This window comes from Podarcis pityusensis (genome assembly GCF_964106645.2).
Source record: "Podarcis pityusensis genome assembly, chromosome: 5".
NCBI classification, from domain to species: Eukaryota; Metazoa; Chordata; class Lepidosauria; order Squamata; family Lacertidae; genus Podarcis; species Podarcis pityusensis.
This window is the reverse complement of record NC_138032.1, coordinates 55,615,723-55,638,336: the sequence shown is the minus strand read 5'-3', so window position 1 is coordinate 55,638,336 and position 22,614 is coordinate 55,615,723. Positions and strand designations below refer to the sequence as shown.

The window sequence follows — 22,614 nt, the reverse complement described above, 5'->3', positions numbered from 1 at the left end:
ACTGGAGGTTTTGGATAGAAGAATTGAAATCTATAAAGATATCCCAAGACTACTGCTGGATCTTAGAGCCGCCTATTCTGAACTTGCTAAACTACTAAGGAGCAACGCAATTCCATTCAGGTGGGAATTTCCCCAAGGAATATCTTTTACCTTTAGAGGGAGAAAGGTCAAAGTTAGAACATTGGAAGAGAGAGACAAATTTTTGGCTACATACGGAGAGGATCTTCAAAAAGGAATTGAACTACCTTCTGGGCCTGGGGCAACGCCAGCATCAACACCAGCACCTGGGGAACCTGAAGATTCAGAGAAGATACCACCCCTGGAGAAATAGCCAGATTGATCCAGGATGTCTCTGCAACTGCTGAGTTGGAATATTAATGGTTGTAACATTCCGGAAAAAAGGAAGAAAATATTTCACATATTAAAAAAAGAACAATTGGACATTATTTGTTTACAAGAAACACATGTGACGAGGCTCCACAGAAAAGTGTTAATAAATAAAAGATTGGGCCAGGAATTTGTATCGTCGGACAAAGTTAAGAAGAGAGGTGTGGTGATATATGCAAAAGAGAGCCTGTCACCTAAATTCTTATTTAAAGATGAACATGGAAGAATTTTGGCTATTGAGATACAATACCAAGGAGAGAAACTGTTGATATTAGGAATCTATGCACCTAATGAAGGGAAATCGGAATTTTACAAGAAGCTGCAGGAGACAATGCTGGACTATCTGGATTACAACAACATCATAATGATGGGAGATATGAATGGGGCCGTATCAACTAACATGGACAAGTCACAAAGTCAAAATGTTACAAAAGACGGCAGACTACCTAAAACCTTTTTTGAAATGACTGACAATATGGATTTGATTGACATTTGGAGGACAAAGAACCCACTAGGAAGAGAGGGAACATTCTTTTCTGAAGCCCAACTGACCTGGACAAGAATCGACCAAATATGGATTTCCAGAGGCCTGGCACCTAAGGTCAGAAAAGTGGAAATCTGCCCAAAGACCTGTTCCGACCATAATGCAGTAAAGATGGATATGACACTATTACCAACTGGTTCCTTTAGATGGAAGATGAATGACAATTTGTTCAGAGATCAGGAAATTACCAAGAAGGCCCAAAAAGTTTTGAAGGACTACTTTGAGATAAACATGAACAATATGGTGGAAAAAAGAATAGTCTGGGACGCAAGTAAAGCTGTAATGAGGGGATTCTTGATACAACAGAATGCAGTAAAGAAAAGAACACAAAATGAGAAAAAAGATAAGATTTTGGATAAAATAAAAGAATTAGAGAAGAAATTAAGAGTGAATCCGAAGTCACAGCCAACTCTGAGAGAAATTAAACTTTATCAAACACAATATTCTAAATTGATAAATCAGGAAATTGAATGGAAGGTTAAATTAATGAAACAAAAAACGTTTGAGTCGGCGAATAAATGTGGAAAACTGCTAGCTTGGCAGTTGAAGAGAAGACAAAGACTAAATACTGTTATAAACTTAGAGGTTGATGGAAAAAACATTCAGAATCCAGTGGACATCAGAAAGTGTTTCCAGAGATATTTCAAAAAATTATACACCCAAGGGCCGCAAGACGATGTTGAGATTAAACAATTTTTGGCAAAAAACGGACTATCTAAATTGTCACAAGAAAATAGGACAATCCTGAATTCTAAAATAACACGACAGGAGATTGAACAAGCCATCCAGAACATGCAACTCGGCAAATCTCCAGGACCAGATGGGCTGACCTCCAAGTACTATAAGGTATTAAAAGACTATTTGATACAACCCTTGATGGAGGTCAGCAATGAAATTATGGAGGGGAAGAGGGCACCGGAGTCGTGGAAGGAAGCGTTCATCACATTAATACCAAAGTCGGAAGCTGAAAAGACACAACTTAAGAACTACCGTCCCATCTCTCTTTTAAATGTGGATTACAAAATATTTGCAGACATTTTGGCAAATAGACTTTAAAAAGTTTTAAATGAAGTAATTCATAAGGACCAGGCCGGCTTTCTCCCAGGTAGACATCTGTTTGCTAATACAAGGAACATTATTGACATTTTGGAACTTTTGCAAACAGATATAAATACAAAAGCAGTTTTAATTTTTATAGACGCGGAGAAGGCCTTTGACAATATCTCCTGGAAATTTATGATGGGAAATTTAAAAGAGATGGGAGTGGGACGGGGTTTTGAGAATGGGATTGAGGCGATATATTCAGAACAGAAAGCTAAATTGATAGTTAATAATGTGGTTACAGAAGAGTTCAAAATTGAAAAAGGGACACGACAAGGTTGCCCTATTTCCCCTTTGCTATTCATTTCGGTTCTGGAGGTGCTATTGAACATGATTAGAGGGGATCGGTTGGTGGAAGGAATTCAGGTCGGTCAGAAACAATATAAATTAAAAGCTTTCGCAGATGACCTGGTTTTGACTTTGCAGAAGCCAGAGCCCAGTACGAAAAGAGTATTACAACTGATTAATGACTTTGGTCGGGTGGCTGGATTTAAACTAAACAAACAGAAAACCAAGGTTTTGGGGAAAAATTTGACTGATACAGAGTCAGAACGGTTTCAGAATGAGACGGAACTTAATGTGGTTAAAAAAGTAAAATACCTAGGGGTAAACATAACAGTAAAAAATCTAAGTCTATTTAAGGACAATTATGAAAAATGCTGGACAGAAATCAAGAGAGACTTAGATAGTTGGTCAAAATTGAAACTTTCTTTGTTAGGCCGAATTGCTGCTATCAAGATGAATGTATTGCCAAGGATGTTGTTCTTATTTCAAACACTTCAGGTTTTGGACAAAACGGAGTGCTTTCAGAAGTGGCAGAGAGATATTTCTAAGTTTGTCTGGCAGGGCAAAAAGCCCAGAATTAAGTTTAAGATATTAACCGATGCAAAACAAAGAGGGGGCTTTGCCCTGCCAGACTTAAAGTTGTATTATGAAGCCGCAGCGTTCTGCTGGCTAAAAGACTGGCTACTTCTTGAAGACACTGACGTGTTAGATTTGGAAGGGTTTAACAACGCTTTTGGATGGCATGCATATTTATGGTATGACAAGGTTAAAGCAAATAAGGCCTTTAAGAACCATATTGTCAGAAAATCACTGTTTAATGTCTGGACAAAATATAAAGACTTGCTGGAAAATAAAACACCAAGGTGGCTTTCACCTCTGGAAGCTAAGGCCCGAAAAAGACCCAATATGGAGGCTAAATGGCCAAAATATTGGGAAATATTAGAAAAGGATGGAGACAATTGGAAATTGCAGAGTTTGGAGAAAATGAAAGACAAAGTGCGAGATTGGTTACATTACGCTCAGATTAAAGAAGTTTTTAAAAATGATAAGAAACTAGGGTTCCAGGTGGAGAAATCGAAATTAGAAACAGAATTGTTAGAACCAAAGATTAAGGTACTTTCAAGGATGTATAACTTGCTGTTGAAATGGAATACACAAGATGAAACGGTTAAATCGGCTATGATAAGGTGGGCACAGGACATTGGGCATAATATCATGTTTGAGGACTGGGAGAGGTTGTGGAGTAATGGATTGAAATTTACTGCATGTAACGCTCTGAAAGAAAATGTAATGAAAATGATTTATAGATGGTATATGACCCCAGTCAAACTTGCCAAAATTTACCACCTGTCTGATAATAAGTGTTGGAAATGTAAAGAGTGTGAGGGAACGTTCTTCCACCTCTGGTGGACTTGCCCTAAAGTGAAGGCGTTCTGGGAAATGATTTATAATGAACTGAAAAAGGTATTTAAATATACCTTCACTAAGAAACCAGAGGCTTTCCTTTTGGGTATTGTCGGCCAAGGGGTGGCAAGGAAGGACCAGACATTTTTTATGTATGCAACAACAGCAGCAAGGATACTTCTCGCAAAACACTGGAAAACTCAAGATCTACCCACACTGGAAGAATGGCAGATGCAACTGATAGACTACATGGAACTGGCTGAAATGACCGGCAGAATTCGTGACCTGGGAGAAGAGAGGATTGAGGAGGATTGGAAGAAATTTAAGAACTATTTACAAAAGCATTGTAATTTGAGTGAATGCTAAATAAGATGCTAGACTAAAATAACTGAGCACCACTAAATTTAGAAGTTTTAAAGAAAATAAGTAAGACTGTGAAAACTTAGCTCCTTTCGAGAATTATAAGATCATGAAATAAAGAAGGGATATAAGAATTTAAATAAGATGATAAATTGCTGACAAAATGTTACAACGATGAAAGTGGGAGCGGGAGATGTGAGGAAGTCCAAAGAAAATGTGAAACTATGTTAAGACAAAGGTTACATTGTTTATTATGTTTATTTTTTTACTGTAAAACCCAATAAATTGCTTTAAAAAAAAAAAATAAACTTGGAAGGGATTACCAACCCTGCCTTGAAGCTTTACTAAGCCTCAGGTCTTTAACATGGTGCCCTTGGGCACCATAGTGCCCTGAGGCTCCCTTCTTGGCACCCTACCCATATGTGCCCCCTTTTCTTAATTTTATGTGCAACTAGAAAAATAAGTTGAGTGTCCCCTTTGCTTTTTTTAAAAAAATGACAAAGCAAAACACAATTGCCCAAGAGGACCAACTTCATTTCAGGCACAAATTTATTTAAATCCCTCGGCCTATAGAGCGAGATGAGCGCGCAACCCCAAAGTCATCCACGACCGGACCTAACAGTCAGGGCTACCTTTACCTGTACCTTTATACTATAGGGACGCGGGTGGCGCCGTGGTTTAAACCACAGAGCCTAGGGCTTGCCAATCAGAAGGTTGGCGATTCAAATCCCCACGACGGGGTGAGCTCCCGTTGTTCGGTCCCAGCTCCTGCCAACCTAGCAGTTCGAAAGATAGGTACCACTCAGATAAAGATAGGTACCACCCTAGATAAATAGGTACCACTCAGGCGGGAAGGTAAACGGTGTTTCCATGCACTGCTCTGGTTTCGCCAGAAGCGGTTTAGTCATGCTGGCCACATGACCAGGAAAAACTGTCTGTGGGCAAACGTCTGCTCCCTCGGCCAGTAAAGCGAGATGAGTGCCGCAACCCCAGAGTCGTCCATGACTGGACCTAACGGTCAGGGGTACCTTTAGCTTTATACTTTTTTCTTGTCATTTGGCTGTGCATAGGAGACAACTACCAAATTAAAGTATTAGAGAGAGAAAATCTCAACCTGGTCTTTGAGTGTGATTTGCTTCAAAGTGTTCTAGTTGTAAATGTTAGGAAGGTTATGATTAAGGTGAAAACCTGTTCTTTTGACTATTTAGAATTTCCATTCATTCTTTATGGCTTTGTGTAATGTAGTTAAATTGGGTTTCTGCGGCAATGAAAGGCGAATTCTATCTGCAGGTGCTGCATATATTGCGAAGAGCGTTTCCCTGAACTTCCCCAATGAATAATCTCCAATATTGCTATTCGAGACTTGACCCTCTGTTGAAGAGAAACTGCCAATCATGTTGAATTGCATTGAAGTATGAGGTTATGTGGTGATAGGGACAAATCCTTTAAGTGCTTTGGGGATTAGAGCTAGTCTGACAAACTCATGAAGGCAGAAGCTTTGCTTGGGTATTCACCTCTGGAAATTCCAACATTGAAACTTCCCATGTTTTCAAATGAAGGCCCTCTTGAGAAGTTATTGTGAGCACACACAGAGGAAGAAGAAGCAGGATCATGACCCCATGCATGCTCATCATAAGGTCTAAAGGCATACAAACTATACAGGTGTGTGTTGTGCCTATGTGATCTGGAGCCCTGCCTTCTCTAGGGGGTAGGCCAGTAGTGGATGTGATTGTGTTCAGAATATTGTATCAAGTGCATGACAGCATTTAATGTGTTTGTTTCTTATTTTAAAAATAGCAGCTGTGGGGAAAGGGGGCAACTGGGATGGGAACTGCAGTATGCAGGGAAGGGTATTAGTCCTCCTCTTCTGCATATCCTATGATTCTGACAATGCTCTCCACCAGAGCTGTTTTCCAGAAGGTATAGGAAGCTGCTGCATTTGACAGCCACACCACTTGAGGCAACATGGAATTTAATGACTTTATTGTCAAAGTGCCATGCAAACTGGTCACAGCATGCCTGTGAGTACACCAGAGGCCCATCTACCACTGTGACCGCCCAAAACAACTCTTTGAGGCTGCAACGCAAAGTAGTTCTCCTTTGCCATCTTCCCTGTCATTTGGTAGGCAGAATTATGTAGCCTAACAAGTGTTCAACCAGCTTTGGTGTGAATTTTCCACCACCTGAGTTCCAGTTGTCTCCCAGTTTGCTTCATTGTCTGAAGTGTGGGTTCTGCGACACCAGAGAGGACCCTTGGGAATGATCATGTCAACAGCACAGGTTCAATCCCTGGGATCTCCTGGTAGGGTGGAAACTCACTGCCAGTCTGTGTGGATATTGCTCAGGTAGATAGACCATTGGTATGACACAGTGTCAGGCAATTCCTTTTGTTCCTATGTACTGAAGCTAAACCAATTGACAAAAAAGGGACTCAAACGGAAAATAGAACTTATTCGTATCAAGTATCTGAATCTAACAGGATTCCAATGACCCCAATTGGTCAAATAGCTAAATATTTAAATTTTTTCTTTCTTTTTAGATTCAGCTTTTTGTGCAGAATTATGAAAGTTCATGCTTGCACAAATATATTTGTGACAACATTGCTTTTTAAGCTTTTAAAAATTCAGATTTGAACTGTCTGTTCTATGCTCAAAAATAGCCTTGATAATGAATTCATTATTCTTATGCAGATGGTTGATTTTCCCTCCTATATTTTTATATAGCCATAAATGGGATGCATATCCCTAATTTTGCATGCTACAGGCATATAGTAGTTTTGAACTAATTTAGTTCAGCCCCTCAGCATGTTTTCTGTGATTAAAAAACATCTTTCATTTTTGAAAATTACATGAAAAATCTCTTTCAGATTTTATTTATTGCAGCTTATTTACATAAACATGGGTGAGCTATTTTTGATATAGAAGACAATTGCAATCAGAGCTGGGTCAAAACCTCTCAAAATACATCCCACCCCCCTCAAAACATTCGAATGATTTATCTTTTTCTCCCTCCCCCTCAATAAAGAAAGAAAATTTTCTCTGAATATTCTCCACCATGTTTCTGTGCAACATCTCCCAAATGCCTATGGATGACATTAGGTCCTAGAGCATTGTGGAAGATCCAAGACGTTGCTCATTATGGAGAATGCCAACACAGTACTTCTTGCTACCACTTTCAGAAGAGGCAACACAAATAAACAGAAAATGAAAAACCAAGGAGGTGGAAAAGGCTGTCCTAATGGTAAATCCCACCCCTGATAAATTGTTGGAGAAATTATCTTCCCCCCTGAGAAAATCAGTGAAATGGTCCTCGCAATTACTCTGCCCAAAAAAGGAAGGAGATTTTTTTTGGGGGGGGGGGTGATCTGTGCACAGTTTGATGTACTTCACTGTGTGTATATGTATTGTACTTCACAAACTACATTTTTAACCATAAGCCAAACCCAAGATCCACCAGGATGGGCAAGTTTGGAATAAGCAGATCTCTGGCTGAGGTGGAAAAAGTTTGGTTCAGCTGAGGCTACACCAGCTGAAGTCCCTCATCCTAGTTCAGATGGATTTGTATTTCAGTTCAACAATTACTTTGATAAAATACATGTTTTGTTATGTACAAATGGCTTTAGATACCTATTAGGTGAATTACCATATAGCATATATTCAACACAAAAAACAGTGACAATTTGTTGTTGACAAAGCACAGCTGGACATATAAAGGGCCCCATTACCTTCAGTAGTTTAGGGCCTCATCAAACTCAGTCTGGACTCGGCAGAAGCTGATTGAACCAAGGCTGGTGTAATTCCTGAAATGGGTGTTCTGGGGCCATGGGGGGAGCTCTCATTGCTGGGAACAAAACAAGAGCAGATTTACACCCAGTCCAACCACCTTTCAGCTCAGTTACATGATCTAGCAACCCAGCAGAACATATGAAAATGGTGGTGTAAGTCAAAATAAAGACTTATTTTCCCTCTGCCAGGCTAAAGCTTGATCAACTGGCAGTAGCCCTGCTCCTGCTGGGAGTTTGGATCTGGAGCAACTTTTTCCAGCTTAACTTAAGACAATGAAACTCCAGCTAGCTTCCTATAGTTAGGATTTTTTTGCCTGCTGCATACGTGACACATTTTACATTTTGTATGTGCGTTTCCAAAAGTATGTTTGGCCATACCCAATGTGTGTTTGGAAACATGGAGAGCATGCATCTGTTTACTAATAGGTAAATCTGACCACAGATTTATAGGAAGAAGGGAGAAATAAATGAGAAGACATAATAGTGCTTACTTTTCTTTCCAAAATGCTTCACCGTGAAATATACTATCAATCTCATGCTTTTTTCCTGATGGGAGATTCAGACCTGCACTCTGATACGTACACCTATTTAGGAGTAAGGTAAAGGGACCCCTGACCATTAGGTCCAGTCGTGACCGATTCTGGGGTTGTGGCGCTCATCTCCCTTTACTGGCCGAGGGAGCTGGCGTACAGCTTCCGGGTCATGTGGCCAGCATGACTAAACCGCTTCTGGTGAACCAGAGCAGCGCACGGAAACGCCGTTTACCTTCCCGCCAGAGCGGTACCTATTTATCTACTTGCACTTTGACGTGCTTTTGAACTGCTAGGTTGGCAGGAGCAAGGACGGAGCAACGGGAGCTCACCCTGTCACGGGGATTCAAACCGCTGACCTTCTGATCGGCAAGTCCTAGGCTCTCTGGTTTAACCCACAGCGCCACCCGCATCCCATTTAGGAGTAGGCCCCATCAAACTCAGCAGGACTTCCTTCAGAACTGTTATTCTGAGGATGCCTGACTCCAAAATAGACATACCTAAGACTGATGAACAACATGGCCAGATGCTTTTTACATGTTCCTGGTAATTCTAAGTTGCGTTGAACTGATATCATTGTGAGGAATGCTTATATAAGGCAAACTAAAAATCTGGACTGGCCACTGCTTCTAGAGTTTTAAAAATTCCAGTTGCCCTGCTTTTAACTAATTAGGCAATTTCATTCATTAACAAATTCAGTAGTGCTGCATCTCATTAGTGGTTGTATTTTGTATGTTTAGGATAAGGTATTTGTCTGCTTTTTCTTTTCTCTTTGCACTCTTCTACTGGCTTTCTCTTTAATTGGCATTTGGCTTGGGTTCCTCTTCTCTAACACTGCTAGATGGAATATTGTCACCAAAGCAATATTCACCTTTCCAGTAGGATCAGGTAGGACAATAATTTTCATTAATGTGGTTGGGGAGCAGGGAAGGATAAACAAAGTGAGATTAGTTACTGAACTTGTATGAAGCTTTGAAATTGCTCGTACTTGCATTATTTTGTATCACTTTACATCTAGAAAGACTTGAGACGCCACTCTGTTTCGTCCCCTGAGCTAATACTCTATCAAAGTTCAGCCCTTAGAGATTTCTAAACAGATAGAAGATTAGGAAACTGTTTAAAGGGCTTTGGGGCTATTGATGTCAAAAGATTGTGTGACAAGCATTAAACCAGTGTATAAAAAGCCCTCGGATTCCAGCTTTTAAATACAAACATAATCCACAAATCTGTCCCGTCCCCCCGAGTATCTTCAGCAGATTTCTTTTTTAAATACCAGATTGTTGAAATAATGGTGAAATTACCTATTCATTTAAGTGGGATCAATCCTGCTACTTTAGTCCAATGTGATCTGTCAAGAAAGAGAGCAAACTCGGTCACACAATAGAAAACAGAGAACATATCTATGTTCAAAACTTACATTAATTTTATATCATTTATCCTTACTACCTGCCCCTCAAGAACCTAAGGGTCGTGTTATACTGAGAGACAAATTAGATGGCATAGTTCTGTCCTTGAGTGAACAAGATTTTTTGCTTTTGTTTCCACAGACTGTCAGTGTGGGTGGGTGACGGGTACACAATCGATAGGTAGGAGACTTTAACTCATTGCATCCTACTATGGTTCCAATTTGCATCAGGGGCTCTACTGCCTGCAAATTGCATTGCAAAAAGGTTCGCATTAATTTCCGAGTGTATGAACTTTTTTGGGGTTAGTGATTCCTTTCCTGTAGAACTACAAGGGGTGATATGGCTATGTGCTATCCAATTGTAAAATAGCAGCCAAACCATAGTAGCCCAGGACCATCTCACTTTGACAGATGCACATATAAGTAAATGGCATATCTGTTTGCTACCCAGGGCTCCTTGGGAAGGAATGACGGGATATAAATATGCCTATGAGCCTTTACTGGGTATGGGGAAATGTGTACATGGGGATGATTGCATTGGTGGCTGCCCTCTATGAGTTAAAGTGTGTTCTACACCATGTGGAGAATCTACTTATTTGTGGTCATAATGCCTGAATAGAGCTTTAAAATAAGGGAAATGGTGGATGAAGGAAAGAGCGCTGATTCAGTTCAAACCCCACCCCACCCCTGTTGCTTTTATCTAAAGAAAAAGATTTTGGAAGACCTAATCATGGACCTTTCCCGTTCCATTTGATTGGGAGCAGGGTGTCGTTCGAAAACAGAATGATGGACGTGATGCATTTTGATCTGATTTGGAAAAGCAATTTTGATCCTGTGGATCTTTAAATGTAGTTCATTTAGAGTTTAGCACCATTAAATTCAAATAGTGTGCAAGCAAGACCATGTTCCGGTGAACAACTCATTGAACACATCAACACTTCATCTGCAAGCCATTAGTATATAAGTAAGCAGAGTTATAGACTTTATATTGACATGCATAGTTTTTGTTGCAGTAAAGATAAAGGAAAAGATGAGAAACAAGAATGGGCAAAAATTTCTCCAGGGAGTTCTCCCACTGAAATGAATTTAAACTCTGCAAGCACTCTTGTACAGCTCCCATTTATGTTGAAGGTGCTTCAGCATGAGAATTTCCTTGAGGGATGTGTTCACATTTACTTTTCTTACTCCATGCTTCTCATAAGCTTAGGTTTTCTTGCATTGTCTGCTAAATTTACATTTCTATAACTTCCCTTGTTTGGATTTATTTTACTAGAAGATTGTGTGAGTCAGTAAATCAATATTCATTTTTTAACAAAGAAAACCTTTTGATTCTTTCTAGGAGTGACTGGGTAACGTCTTACAAAGTCATGGTGAGCAATGACAGCCATGCATGGATCACTGTCAAAAATGGTTCTGGAGACATGGTTAGTATCGCAAAACATAATATTTTTTTCCATCACACTTGTTTATCACAGCTCCATTTTGATAAAATGTCTCAAGGGTAACACTCACTCCCTCAATTTCAGTGGAGGCTTTTCTTGTCAAGTTCTCATGAGCAGAATAACTGAAATTGGCAAAAGGCATATCTGATAGTTGATACTGGATTCCAGTTACATATCCTGTGCTTCTGGTTTCTTCATTCTGTTTGGCCAGATTTAATGATAAGAACGTCAGATGAGTCTGCTGGATCACGCCAATGGCCCATCTAAGTCCAGCATCCTGTTCTAACAGTGGCCCGTTGGAAACCAGCAAGCAGGATTTGAGCACAAGAACACTCTCCCCTTCTGTGATTTCCAGCAGCTGACATTGAGAAGCATTACTGCCTCCGTCTGTGGAAGCAGAACATAGCCATTGTGGTTAGTAGCCATCAATAGCTGCCTTCTTGGGTGGCGCTGTGGGTTAAACCACAGAGCCTAGGGCATGGCGATCAGAAGGTCGGTGGTTCAAATCCCCGCGACGGGGTGAGCTCCCGTTGCTCGGTCCCAGCTCCTGCCAACCTAGCAGTTCGAAAGCACATCAGAGTGCAAGTAGATAAATAGGTACTGCTCTGGTGGGAAGGTAAACGGTGTTTCCGTGCGCTGCTCTGGTTCGCCAGAAGCGACTTAGTCATGCTGGCCACATGACCCGGAAGCTGTACGCCAGCACCTTGGGCAATAAAGCGAGATGAGCACCGCAACCCCACAGTCGGCCACAACTGGACCTAATGGTCAGGGGTTCCTTTATCTTTATCTTACTTTAAAGCCATCCAAATTGATGGTCATCACTGCCTGCCATGGGAGACAGTTCTATAGTTTAACTATGTGTTGTGTGAAGAAATACTTCCTTTTATCTGTCCTGAAAATTCCAACACACAGCTTCATTGGGTGTCCACGAGACCCAGTGTTATGAAAGAGGGAGAAAACGTTTTGATTTATTCCAGGTGTTGTGACTAACGATGCTCACTTACTTGTATGCTGAAATAGATTTTTGAAGGCAATAGTGAAAAGGAGATCCCAGTCCTCAATGAGCTGCCAGTACCTCTTGTTGCACGTTACATTCGGATAAACCCTAGGACGTGGTATGAAGATGGAAGCATATGCATGAGGCTGGAAATCCTAGGCTGCCCTCTCCCAGGTAAGTGACAAGCTTAAGACCAGGCTTGGCATAATAGCAAAGTTCCTGGACCAGTTCCAGTGGGAATTGTCTGAATTATTTATTAAAACAACTGTGCCTGATGGCAAGCATCCTGCCTGTCTCCCTTGGTTCAGGGGATGTGCTGGATATGTTTTTTCAGAGCACAGAATAATTCTTCTGTATTACTCTGGGATAAAGTTAATGAAACATCCTTATTGAATAGCCCCAGAATCCCCAGAAAGTTTTCTGGAATTCCTTAGTGAATCACCAAGCTGGTTAAAAGCAGGCAATTAATGTTTGAGGTTTCTTGGGGGGCGGGGTGTGCTTCAACCAGTTCATAGTCCCAGCAGTGGAGAATCAGCAAAACGGTCTTCAAAAAGGAAAGAGGAAATATGACAGGCACAGACTGAAGAGGAAGGTAATGAAGGCTCAGAGGAGGAAGCTAAAGCTCTTCAGATTCTTCTCTGGTTTCCAGAATATTGCTGTGCAGATGGATACAGAATGACATACAGAGATTTGCAATTGCCTGAAAGGGATCAATGTACTTTTATTTCTAGTTCTCTCACAAATTGAACACAAAGAAAAAAAAGAGGGGGGGAGGGAACCACCCGGAAATTACTTTCAAAAAAGAAAGTATCTTGATATAAGCAGAGAAGGAAATGTCTTTGAGCACACACATTTATTTATTTATGAGTATGTCATAGAATTGGTAGCTTCAAGGCAGGATGACATTTTTTGCAGAATGAGAATCATTATGCACCTGTAGGCACTTGGTAATGTAGCAGATAGCAACGTAGATCCAGACTGTACTTTAGCTCAGGACTCACTGGGTGGTCTTGGGCAAGCTGTGGTCTCCATAACAATATAGTCACACAGCCAGCTACTTGTCTGAATCAGAAGATCAGAAGATGACTACTAGCATCTGTTCCTCCTCCGTAACCACATTGAAGTCCATAAGTGCCAACTCCCTGGGGCCCTGGGTGCCCAAGCACCCACAAAATTCCCCATGAAGGGGTCAGGCACTCACGGTTGCAGGGCCAAGTTGGCACTTCTTCTGAAATGGTACTTGGGGAATTCTCCAGTACATGTCTTGACTGCTGCATTGGCTGAAGGTGCCTATTCACTCTTGGAAAGTCAATGCAAAATTCAACCTCCCCCCCTGCCCCCAAATCAGCAGTTATCGTAAGTAATACCAGCTGATTAACAGGTGAGCCTATTCTGGAGGAAAAGGCCCTGCAGGTCAAATTGCTTGCTCCAAGGGGCCTGTGGGCTACAGGTTTTCCATTTTTGTTTTTTGTTTTGTTTGTTTTTTGTTTAAAAAAAAAACCTCAACCTTTTTGGGCCTGGTACACATTTGGATTCAGGTACCCATTTCACAGAAGAGAAACTGATGATGCTTATATACCCTTCCCTCCCCCCAAAAAGCAGGCAAAACACTTATATCCCCATCAAAATAAGTACACCGTAGACAATAAAGTAGGCAACCCTTCTCTGATATCCCCATTGGTATCTGCCATCAACTAACATCTCCTCAAGCTAAAATGTCTGGATATTTTTTTAAAAACAAAGAAATGGAAAGGGAGGGGGTTTTAGTGGGTTTCAAGGGTACCATGGTAGAGTTCAGTTTTAGAGGGGGTGGCAATGTGGGTGTCTGAGAGTCGCATCGGGGACCCCAATTTTAGATTAAAAGTATTTTACTTTTAAATTGTTTTGTGGTTCTTCATTGTATCCTCCTGGGTTTTTTTTTTATCATAGACCCAAATAATTATTACCACAGAAGAAATGAAATGACAACAACAGACAACCTTGATTTTAAGCACCACAACTACAAAGAAATGAGGCAGGTAGGACACAACAAATAGAGGTTCTGGTGCAAATGTCTTTGTGTGGTGACCTTTAAAAGACTGGATCATTAGCACTGCAATAATAGGCCACCTGAATCACTTTTCAAATTCAGCATGTTCTGAAACAATATGTGGGTTTCAGAGCACGCTACATAAAAACTATTTCTGCTGAATCTTATCCCACTGAAATTTACTTATATTCATATAAAGATTCATACTGCGTCTGTCCAAATAATTTAATTTTTTGCATTATGGCTGGAGTGTGAGGTAATTACTTGTTTAAGAAGAAAAAAGCTATGTGTGCTTGCAGATTCCTCAGTTGTGAACTTTGGGTTGGATACCTATGCATGGATCTAGACTTCCATGAGCAGAATGTGGGTTAAAGGACCCTCCAGAATGCCATGCGTCTTAGTGTATGTGAATGAGAGAGAAAGGCAGAGATTGAACTGGGCCGAGGCACTTTGCGTAAGTGGTTGAAGACAAGAACACAAGTCCTCACCTCCACAAGTGGAGAACTCTCCTCACTCCACAAAATTTTTGAAACTGTTCTATCTGAAAGACTTTTGTCAGGTTGGTTCTGCACATGTGAATGGGGGATATTCATCCCACTTGTATGAGATAAAAGGAAAGTCTGCTGGCGCCAAAACCACTTAGATGTAGACCCTTGTGCTCCACACAAGTCCATTAAGAACATTTGCTCCACTGATGAGTATTAAAGAAGAGAAGGGCCTACAATCAGAAGTATCATTTTGGAGTGGATGGGACTTCCTGTATGTCCCACACCCCAAGAACATAGCTATCCATTGGACTTCACACTACCCAAATGTTCTGATGTAGTTATTGGCTCCAAAAAATAAATAAACAAATAAATAAATAAATAAAAATCAACTTTGAGATAAATATATACATTAACACCTGTATTTTCATGTAGTTCTTTTTAGTAGCAAATTAATGCAGAAACATGATGGAACATACTTTGGATGAACACATGAAATAGATCAGAAAAGGACTGATTCATCCATCCCTTCTCTCCTTGTAATACAACACAATGTTGACCATTTATGTGAATTTGTGGCATGGATTTGGGTTAATGTGTGGATCATCTTAGGCATATGTACTTCAGGAAGGTCCCAGCCTTACAGTTCTATAGCTATAATTTTATACCACTGTAGACATGAACAGTATTTCATCTAGAGTTGACAGGTACTGTGACTGGCAACAGAAGGCTTGTGCCACACAAATGACCAAGATTCACATAGGCGTTAATCCCTGCCAGTCTAAGTTTAGACCTACCAGCTATAATTATGCTCCTTTAGCTTCAAGCACATGGCACTGTGGACAGATTTATATCACCACAGATGTAGGTGTAGAATGCGTTAAAGATATTTATTCCTATCTTTTTCTTCAAATATATAAAGGTAATATGTTTGGACAAGAAGTATGTGAATCATTTTTAGTGTGCTGAATCTTCAGCGTATTCATACTGAATGAGTCATCATTCATTTTTTATTGAGCAATTGTGTACTGAGTCACATATTGCGCTCACAAGAGATTTCATGGCCTATATTTTCAGCAGACAGATTAGATGAGTAGAAATGCAATTGGCATAATTAGTGTCAAGAACAATAAAGTTAAATGCATTTTAGATCCTAATTGTGCAAAGACAGGTTGGTCAGGTTTGAAATATATTTGGGGAAAACTAATAGCTTAAAGCAGGAGAAAATTATTTCCTCTGGTCTTATATAATGAGCAAAAAGATATGTGATTAAATGGTAGCAGCAGCTTAACTGGTCAATGGAGAGCAAAATCCTTCATCAGAGCCTTCCACATTCTCTGCTTCTCTGATCACAGAGCCTTTGGAGAGTATTATTATAATTGGGCCATTAAGCAGCATTTAGTTGTCTCTTTTCACTGATATTGATTCTGCACAATCCAAATATTAGCTACGGTGTAATCAAAAAGTGATTCGCTAATTCTAAGAAATGTGTGTGTTTAGAGGTAATATTTGCTTGTTTTGATTTTTAGGGCAGAACTAGATATCTCAAAGGGGCTAAAATATGTCCCACAATTGACTTAATGTTCACCTTTGTCGCTTGTTAGCATTGATTTTCCTTTTGCTGATATCTAGGTGCCATTCCCACCGCCACCTCTCAAAAAAGAAAGAAAATAATTGGGTCCTTTTCTTCCTTCTTTGATCACGTGGGTGATACCAGCCATTCTAGGATCACATACTCAATATGATGCGAGATTAATGTTACATAATCACTTTTGGCTAGGTGATATTTTATTTTACTTATTATATTAGTTATTATCAAAATGTCTCAACCAGCCTTCAAAAACTACCTTAAAGTGCAATCCTGTCCATCAGGGATAGAGAACCTGTGGCTCTCCAGATGTTGTTGGACTACAGTTGCCATCATCCCTGACCATGCTGGCTGGGGTTGATGGATGTGGGTGTCCAACAACATTTGGAGAGCCAGAGATTTATTCAAATGTGTGCCCAGAAGCAAGCTCTATTGAGTTCAATGGAACTTACTTCCAGGCAATTATGAATATAGGTTTAGTAGGTCTGTTTCGTAGACTTGTTATAGTCTGTGTGCAGGTTCCAGGAAGCAATGCAATGGGGGGACGGGACACACCAAACAGTTTCCCACTGTATATCTAACTATATCTAAATAAATTGTCATAACAAAAATGAAAAAGAAACCCTGAGCCAAGAGAAGCCGTGTTGTGTTTTGCGACCACAATTGAATGTCAGCATGTGCTGCACGTTGCAGGAAAGAGATCTTAAAATGATCTCTGCATTAGTCTCATATGGTTTGTAACAGATAATGTTGGGCTTATTGAAAGAGAAAGAGATAAATATATGGAATGAGTCTGGCTAAGGACCTAGTCAACAACCTGAAAGAGAATTCGTCATAAATTGGCCCCACAGCACTACATTCTCCTCAAAGGTTGCGACAACTGGCTTAGATTTGCTCTCAAAATCCTTCTGCAGCCTTGGGCACCGCATGAGCTGAGATTGAAACTAATGGGTTCTCTGAGGGAATTTATGCAGCTTTTTTTGCCAGAAAGTTAATAGAAGAAATAATTGCTGCATACAACTCATAATAATTGTCTATTAGCAAATTTACTCTGGGCATGATTTATAGTCTTCTGGTTGTTAATAGCTTTGACGGCATATTATCAGAGGCTTCTCTGTTTCTGCAAACACAAGCAAAAGGTGGAGGGGGGAGGCAGGCATTAACATATCACATTGCCAAATATGCAATTTGTACTGCACAGCTTTGGAAACGAGAGGGAAATAGGGCAAAAAAATGCTTTCTCTTATTTACTGCATTTCTGGAAAAAAACGGAAAAGTCATTTTACCATAAGACCAAGCAATTGCTATTGTCATTTAATTTAAACATCATATATCTATATATCACCCATGTCAAAATGTCACCCACATTTTGGCCCTGTGGGTACATTTTCAAACTGGAGAAATTGTTATGTAGAGTACACACATGGTGGAAACTGTTGTATATACTATACACACAGCCCAACCAACCACATATTTAGTCTATTAGATAAGAATCAACCCTGAAAAAGTGGTAAGAGAACATGAGAAGAGCTGGCTGGATCAGGCCAATAGCCCATCTAGTCCAGAATTCTGTTATCACAGTGGCCAACGAGATGCTTTTGGGAAGCCCTAAAGCAACACCTGTATGATTAATCAATGAAAAGGATATATCAAGAACTCTGGCCAAAAGTTTCAATATAAGGAATAATTCCTACTCAAGAGTTGAAATGAAAAACGTGTGTATTCTGCTAAGAATAACAGTTTGAAGCTAGTAGTAGATTTAAACACAAGTCTCAATAGCAGTCAAAACGAGTCCACATTTTTGACGACTATAAATCTGTTGGAAGTCTGTATCATTTAGTTCTTTTATGTTTCTATTTCGACATGCGTCTTAGATAATTGCATCCAAGTTTTCTTGCGTTTCTCTGTGTCGTCAAAAAACCGAGCTGAAGAAGGCGTGTACTCCGAAACAGGGCCCTGTCCTGGTTACCACCACTGAACCGTACATCTGATTCACACTCCGGATACTCCTTTTTGGCCCCATTTGATCCTTCATTCTTTATTCTTTATTCTAATTTTATATAATGTGGACTTGTTTTGACTGCTATTGAGACTTGTATAAAACAATTGTTGTGCACTGGTATTTCATGTACCTTTGTACTATATCATTGTATATTTGAAACGACATTATTTCTGCACTTAAACGTTGTATCCAAACTTACCATTACTTTAAAACTATCATACTTATACGTTGTGTTTAAATCTACTACTAGCTTCAAACTGTTATTCTTAGCAGAATACACACGTTTTTCATTTCAACTCTTGAGTAGGAATTATTCCTTATATTGAAACTTTTGGCCAGAGTTCTTGATATATCCTTTTCAGTGTAGTTTCAACAAGAACTCCAATTTCTTTAATGATTAATCAATGAAGCACAAAGTTTCTTGAATAATGCTAAAAACCCTGCATCCTTCTTATTGGACTATTCCTCCCTTTTACATAATTATTTCATTTTCATAGACATTAAACATAATCCTACACCAGAGGGCAATTTTTTAAATTGCATACTGCCTCAAGCTCTGGGGAACCCACACCCCTCTCAGATTAAGTTGAATTCCAGCTCCTATCAGCCTCAGCCAACATGGCTTATAGTCAAGGATGTTGGGCAATAGAGTCTCTCAGCATCTGTAGGGCTACTAGTTTCCCATCCCTGTCAAGTGCTACCTGTGATACTCATTGTCCCCACGTCTTACAACATGGAAACAATCATGGGGTGAGGTACACACTTTTATCTATATCACACCTCTCTTTAATTTGTACAAATGTCTTTCTTTCTTTGATTATTTTACAGCTGATGAAAGTGGTGAATGAGATGTGTCCAAATATCACAAGAATTTACAATATTGGGAAAAGCCACCAAGGGCTAAAGCTGTACGCTGTTGAAATCTCAGACAACCCAGGAGAACACGAAGTTGGTTAGGACGATATATTCTGACCAGATAAAATCCCGGCTGGCGGACTGGTGGATGAAGTGGTTTAGAATGTTTAAATTTTTAACATTCCACATGTCTGCAGCACTTCGCAGTGGAGGCATGTGCCTACAAGCAGTCATGGTGTTGAGTACATGTGGGAGGAATTTTGATTATACTTCTTCTAATTAGAGAAGAAGAGGAATATAAATAGAAGCCATCCAAAGAGTGGGATCAAACTCCTTTATGCTAATCATATATTCTTCTTTTGCAATAATAAAAAATGGAGCCAACTTTAATGATGAAAACTATGCACTGACAGTCCTTGTCAGAATAGACAGCAAGAGCTAGAAGACAATCTTGTTAACAATTTCTGTGTATCTGAGGGCCTTCTTAATGTTACACTTTTATGCTGCATGGTCCCAATGGGAGCTTCCCTCTAATTGCATATAGTAAATATGAGGCTACTAGATTTTGATCAGAACCATGGTGTTAAACACCACCCCACCAGGCTATGGTTCTGAGCCACCCCACCCCCACCCCACCCCAATTTCTGCTATATATTTGAATAAAATCTTTTTTCGTTCCACCTTTGAACAAAGGTATATCAAATATGTGAAAATATTGGTCTATTTGTCTCCTGTGTAGACAACAAATGTAAGTCAGCCCTGTAACAAGGAAATGACTTGTGGATCCACTCTTGGAAGCAAAAGCATTTACCTGTGTTCTCTCTCCCAGCCTAGCCAAAACAGAACTACCATTGACAGGATTGATATTTCAAATATGGCTACACCAACTGATTAAAGTATCCTAGCCTTTCCTCACCCCTCTCAATATTTTTCATAGAGAACTTGTATCATCAGAGAGAGAGAGAAAAGAGAGAGATGGTTGCTTAATGTGATTTTTTCAAGTTTAGCACTCTGAACTGAGAAATTCTATTATATATGCACATACATATATTCATGAATATGGATATATTTGACTTCATGGTTTGAGATAATCACATATTTTAATGAATTTTCTGTGCATATATGCAGACACACACACACATGCTGTATAACATAACTTGGCGGTTTTGTAGACTAATAAATAAAATCTAGATTATGAATGTTTGCTGGTCATATTGTACTATAGTTAAAAAACTATTAATAATAATGAAGTAGTTATTAGTAACCAAATGGTTACAGTGATGTAAGAAGAAAACATTTGCCCCAATATTTGTGTGCTTTGTGGTGGTTCAAATTGCATAATCATGCAGGGGGAATACATAAATGTGGAGAGAAAGAGTTTGTGGTCCTAGTCAGCAACAATTTTGACTGTGCAAGGCAGCAACACTGTCTGCCAATTGACTTACCAACAAACAGCCCTTTAGCCTGTTCCTCCATGTGAAGAGCAGCGGAGGCTTTAGTGGGCTCAATTTTTATCACACAGAAGTTCCCCTGTCTTGTGCATAGGGGTGGGTGAGAAACCTGATTCAGTTTGCATTTAAAGGTGAACCCACCTAATTTGCCCTTTGTGAAACAATATGCCAACCAAAACACAGCCAGCCTTTGAAATTTGAGATTCTCTGAATTTTGCAGTTCAGTTCTCTAGCCAAGTATTCTGTACAAAAGTGCACAGACTAAAAGTGTGCATAAAATGCATATATTTAGGAAAATAACACACACAAAAAGCATTATATTGGGAGAAATTGTTTTGCAAAAAATTGCAAATTGGGGACAAATGTATACAGAGACAATGCCATTAGAAGAAATTCGTGCTAATTTGCCCTGAAATTTGCAATAATAATTGCAAACTGATAGGGAAATATGGAGAACTGAGTTTAAGATTGGGAAAATGTGAAGCTGAGGGAAATAAAAATTGACAGATCTCTCCTTGTACATTGGAAAGAGCAGCTGATATATGTAATAAGGGATGACTGTTCTAAAGCTTCTCTCCTACTGTTCAAAGCGCAGGAAAGGGAGTTAAAGAGACCCCTTTGCCTCCATTGCACATTTAGAGAAAAGTCACCGAGATACACTTGGGAGATGAAGTTTCTTTGGAAACATAGCTTTGCTGGTTATAAAACTATTAGATTTGGTCCTCAGGCATGTAGTTGCCTGTCCCTATCATATGGTATCGAAGAGGCATGAATGACATGCTAGAATATACCAAGTTTTGTTGTGTCTTCCTTCTGTGCCAGACCCTCCAAATCCCATTACCTTAGTTGGATTCTGTTTTTGGTGTGCTCACATCTTCCTTTGTTTTTTGAACAGGTGAGCCAGAATTTCGGTACATGGCAGGGGCTCATGGGAATGAGGTGCTCGGACGCGAGTTACTGCTTTTGTTAATGCAGTTTATGTGCCAGGAATATCTGGCTGGGAACCCACGTATTGTACGCCTCATTAAGGATACCAGAATCCACCTTCTCCCTTCAATCAACCCAGACGGATATGAAAAGGCTTACGAAGTGGTAAGGAAGAACTGCACTGGGATGAAGCTGATCGATTAATAGAAAAGACATATGCTGCCTTTTGAGGCATAGAAACATGGGCATTATAGAACTTTCAGTTGGAGTTTGGAGTCAGAAGATTGTTTCCTGGTATTTGGTAGGATTACATGAAAAAAATTAAATGGAAGATATTAGAATAATATGTAATTCATGTTACAGATAGGTAGCCGTGTTGGTCTGCCATAGTCAAAATAAAAAAATCCTTCCAGTAGCACCTTTAAGACCAACTAAGTTAGTTCTTGGTATGAGCTTTCGTGTGCAAGCACACTTCTTCAGATACACAGATATATACACAGATATATATCTGAAGATATACAGATATACTGTGTATCTGAAGAAGTGTGCTTGGATTTTTTTATGTAATTCATGTTGATACAATTTCAAGAAGTATAAGAGTATAGATACTACAAGAGTACACAATAGTGGTCATAAACAGGGCTGAGTTGAAGTGTTCTCCACCCCTACCTTTCTTCATCCTGTTCATGGGCAGTCAAATACAATGCCATCCTGATAACGTTTTAAGGGAGTGCAACGCAAGCAAAAATACTGGCAGCAGCACTTTACAGTATATGATAGGTGGCATGCAACATAATTTGGTTAATGTTATATTATGACTTTATTTAAATAAGCAGAATGTGTGATTTCTGGTGCCAAATTTAGAACCCGAATTTCCAGCGTCATATTTTAAGGAAAAATGTCCACACCAAAATTCAGCTTTCAAAATACGAACACCCTGAAACTTTGAGAGATTTTGTTTCTTCTCTGATTTGGTATTACCTCCTCGACTCGCCTTTCTTCCAGTAATTCACTTAACGTGACATCTTGATCAAAGCA

General features: G+C 39.7%; 1 protein-coding gene across 1 annotated transcript in view; it reads left to right on the top strand.

The window, feature by feature from the left end:
- CPXM2 (carboxypeptidase X, M14 family member 2) overlaps positions 1 to 22,614 on the top strand; it is a 77,697-nt gene that overhangs the window by 40,451 nt on the left and 14,632 nt on the right. The window contains exons 5-9 of the mRNA XM_081005227.1: positions 11,140 to 11,224; positions 12,263 to 12,413; positions 14,169 to 14,257; positions 19,172 to 19,295; positions 21,545 to 21,741. Coding sequence (XP_080861353.1) covers positions 11,140 to 11,224; positions 12,263 to 12,413; positions 14,169 to 14,257; positions 19,172 to 19,295; positions 21,545 to 21,741 — 646 coding nt within the window. The remainder of the gene's footprint in view (positions 1 to 11,139; positions 11,225 to 12,262; positions 12,414 to 14,168; positions 14,258 to 19,171; positions 19,296 to 21,544; positions 21,742 to 22,614) is intronic.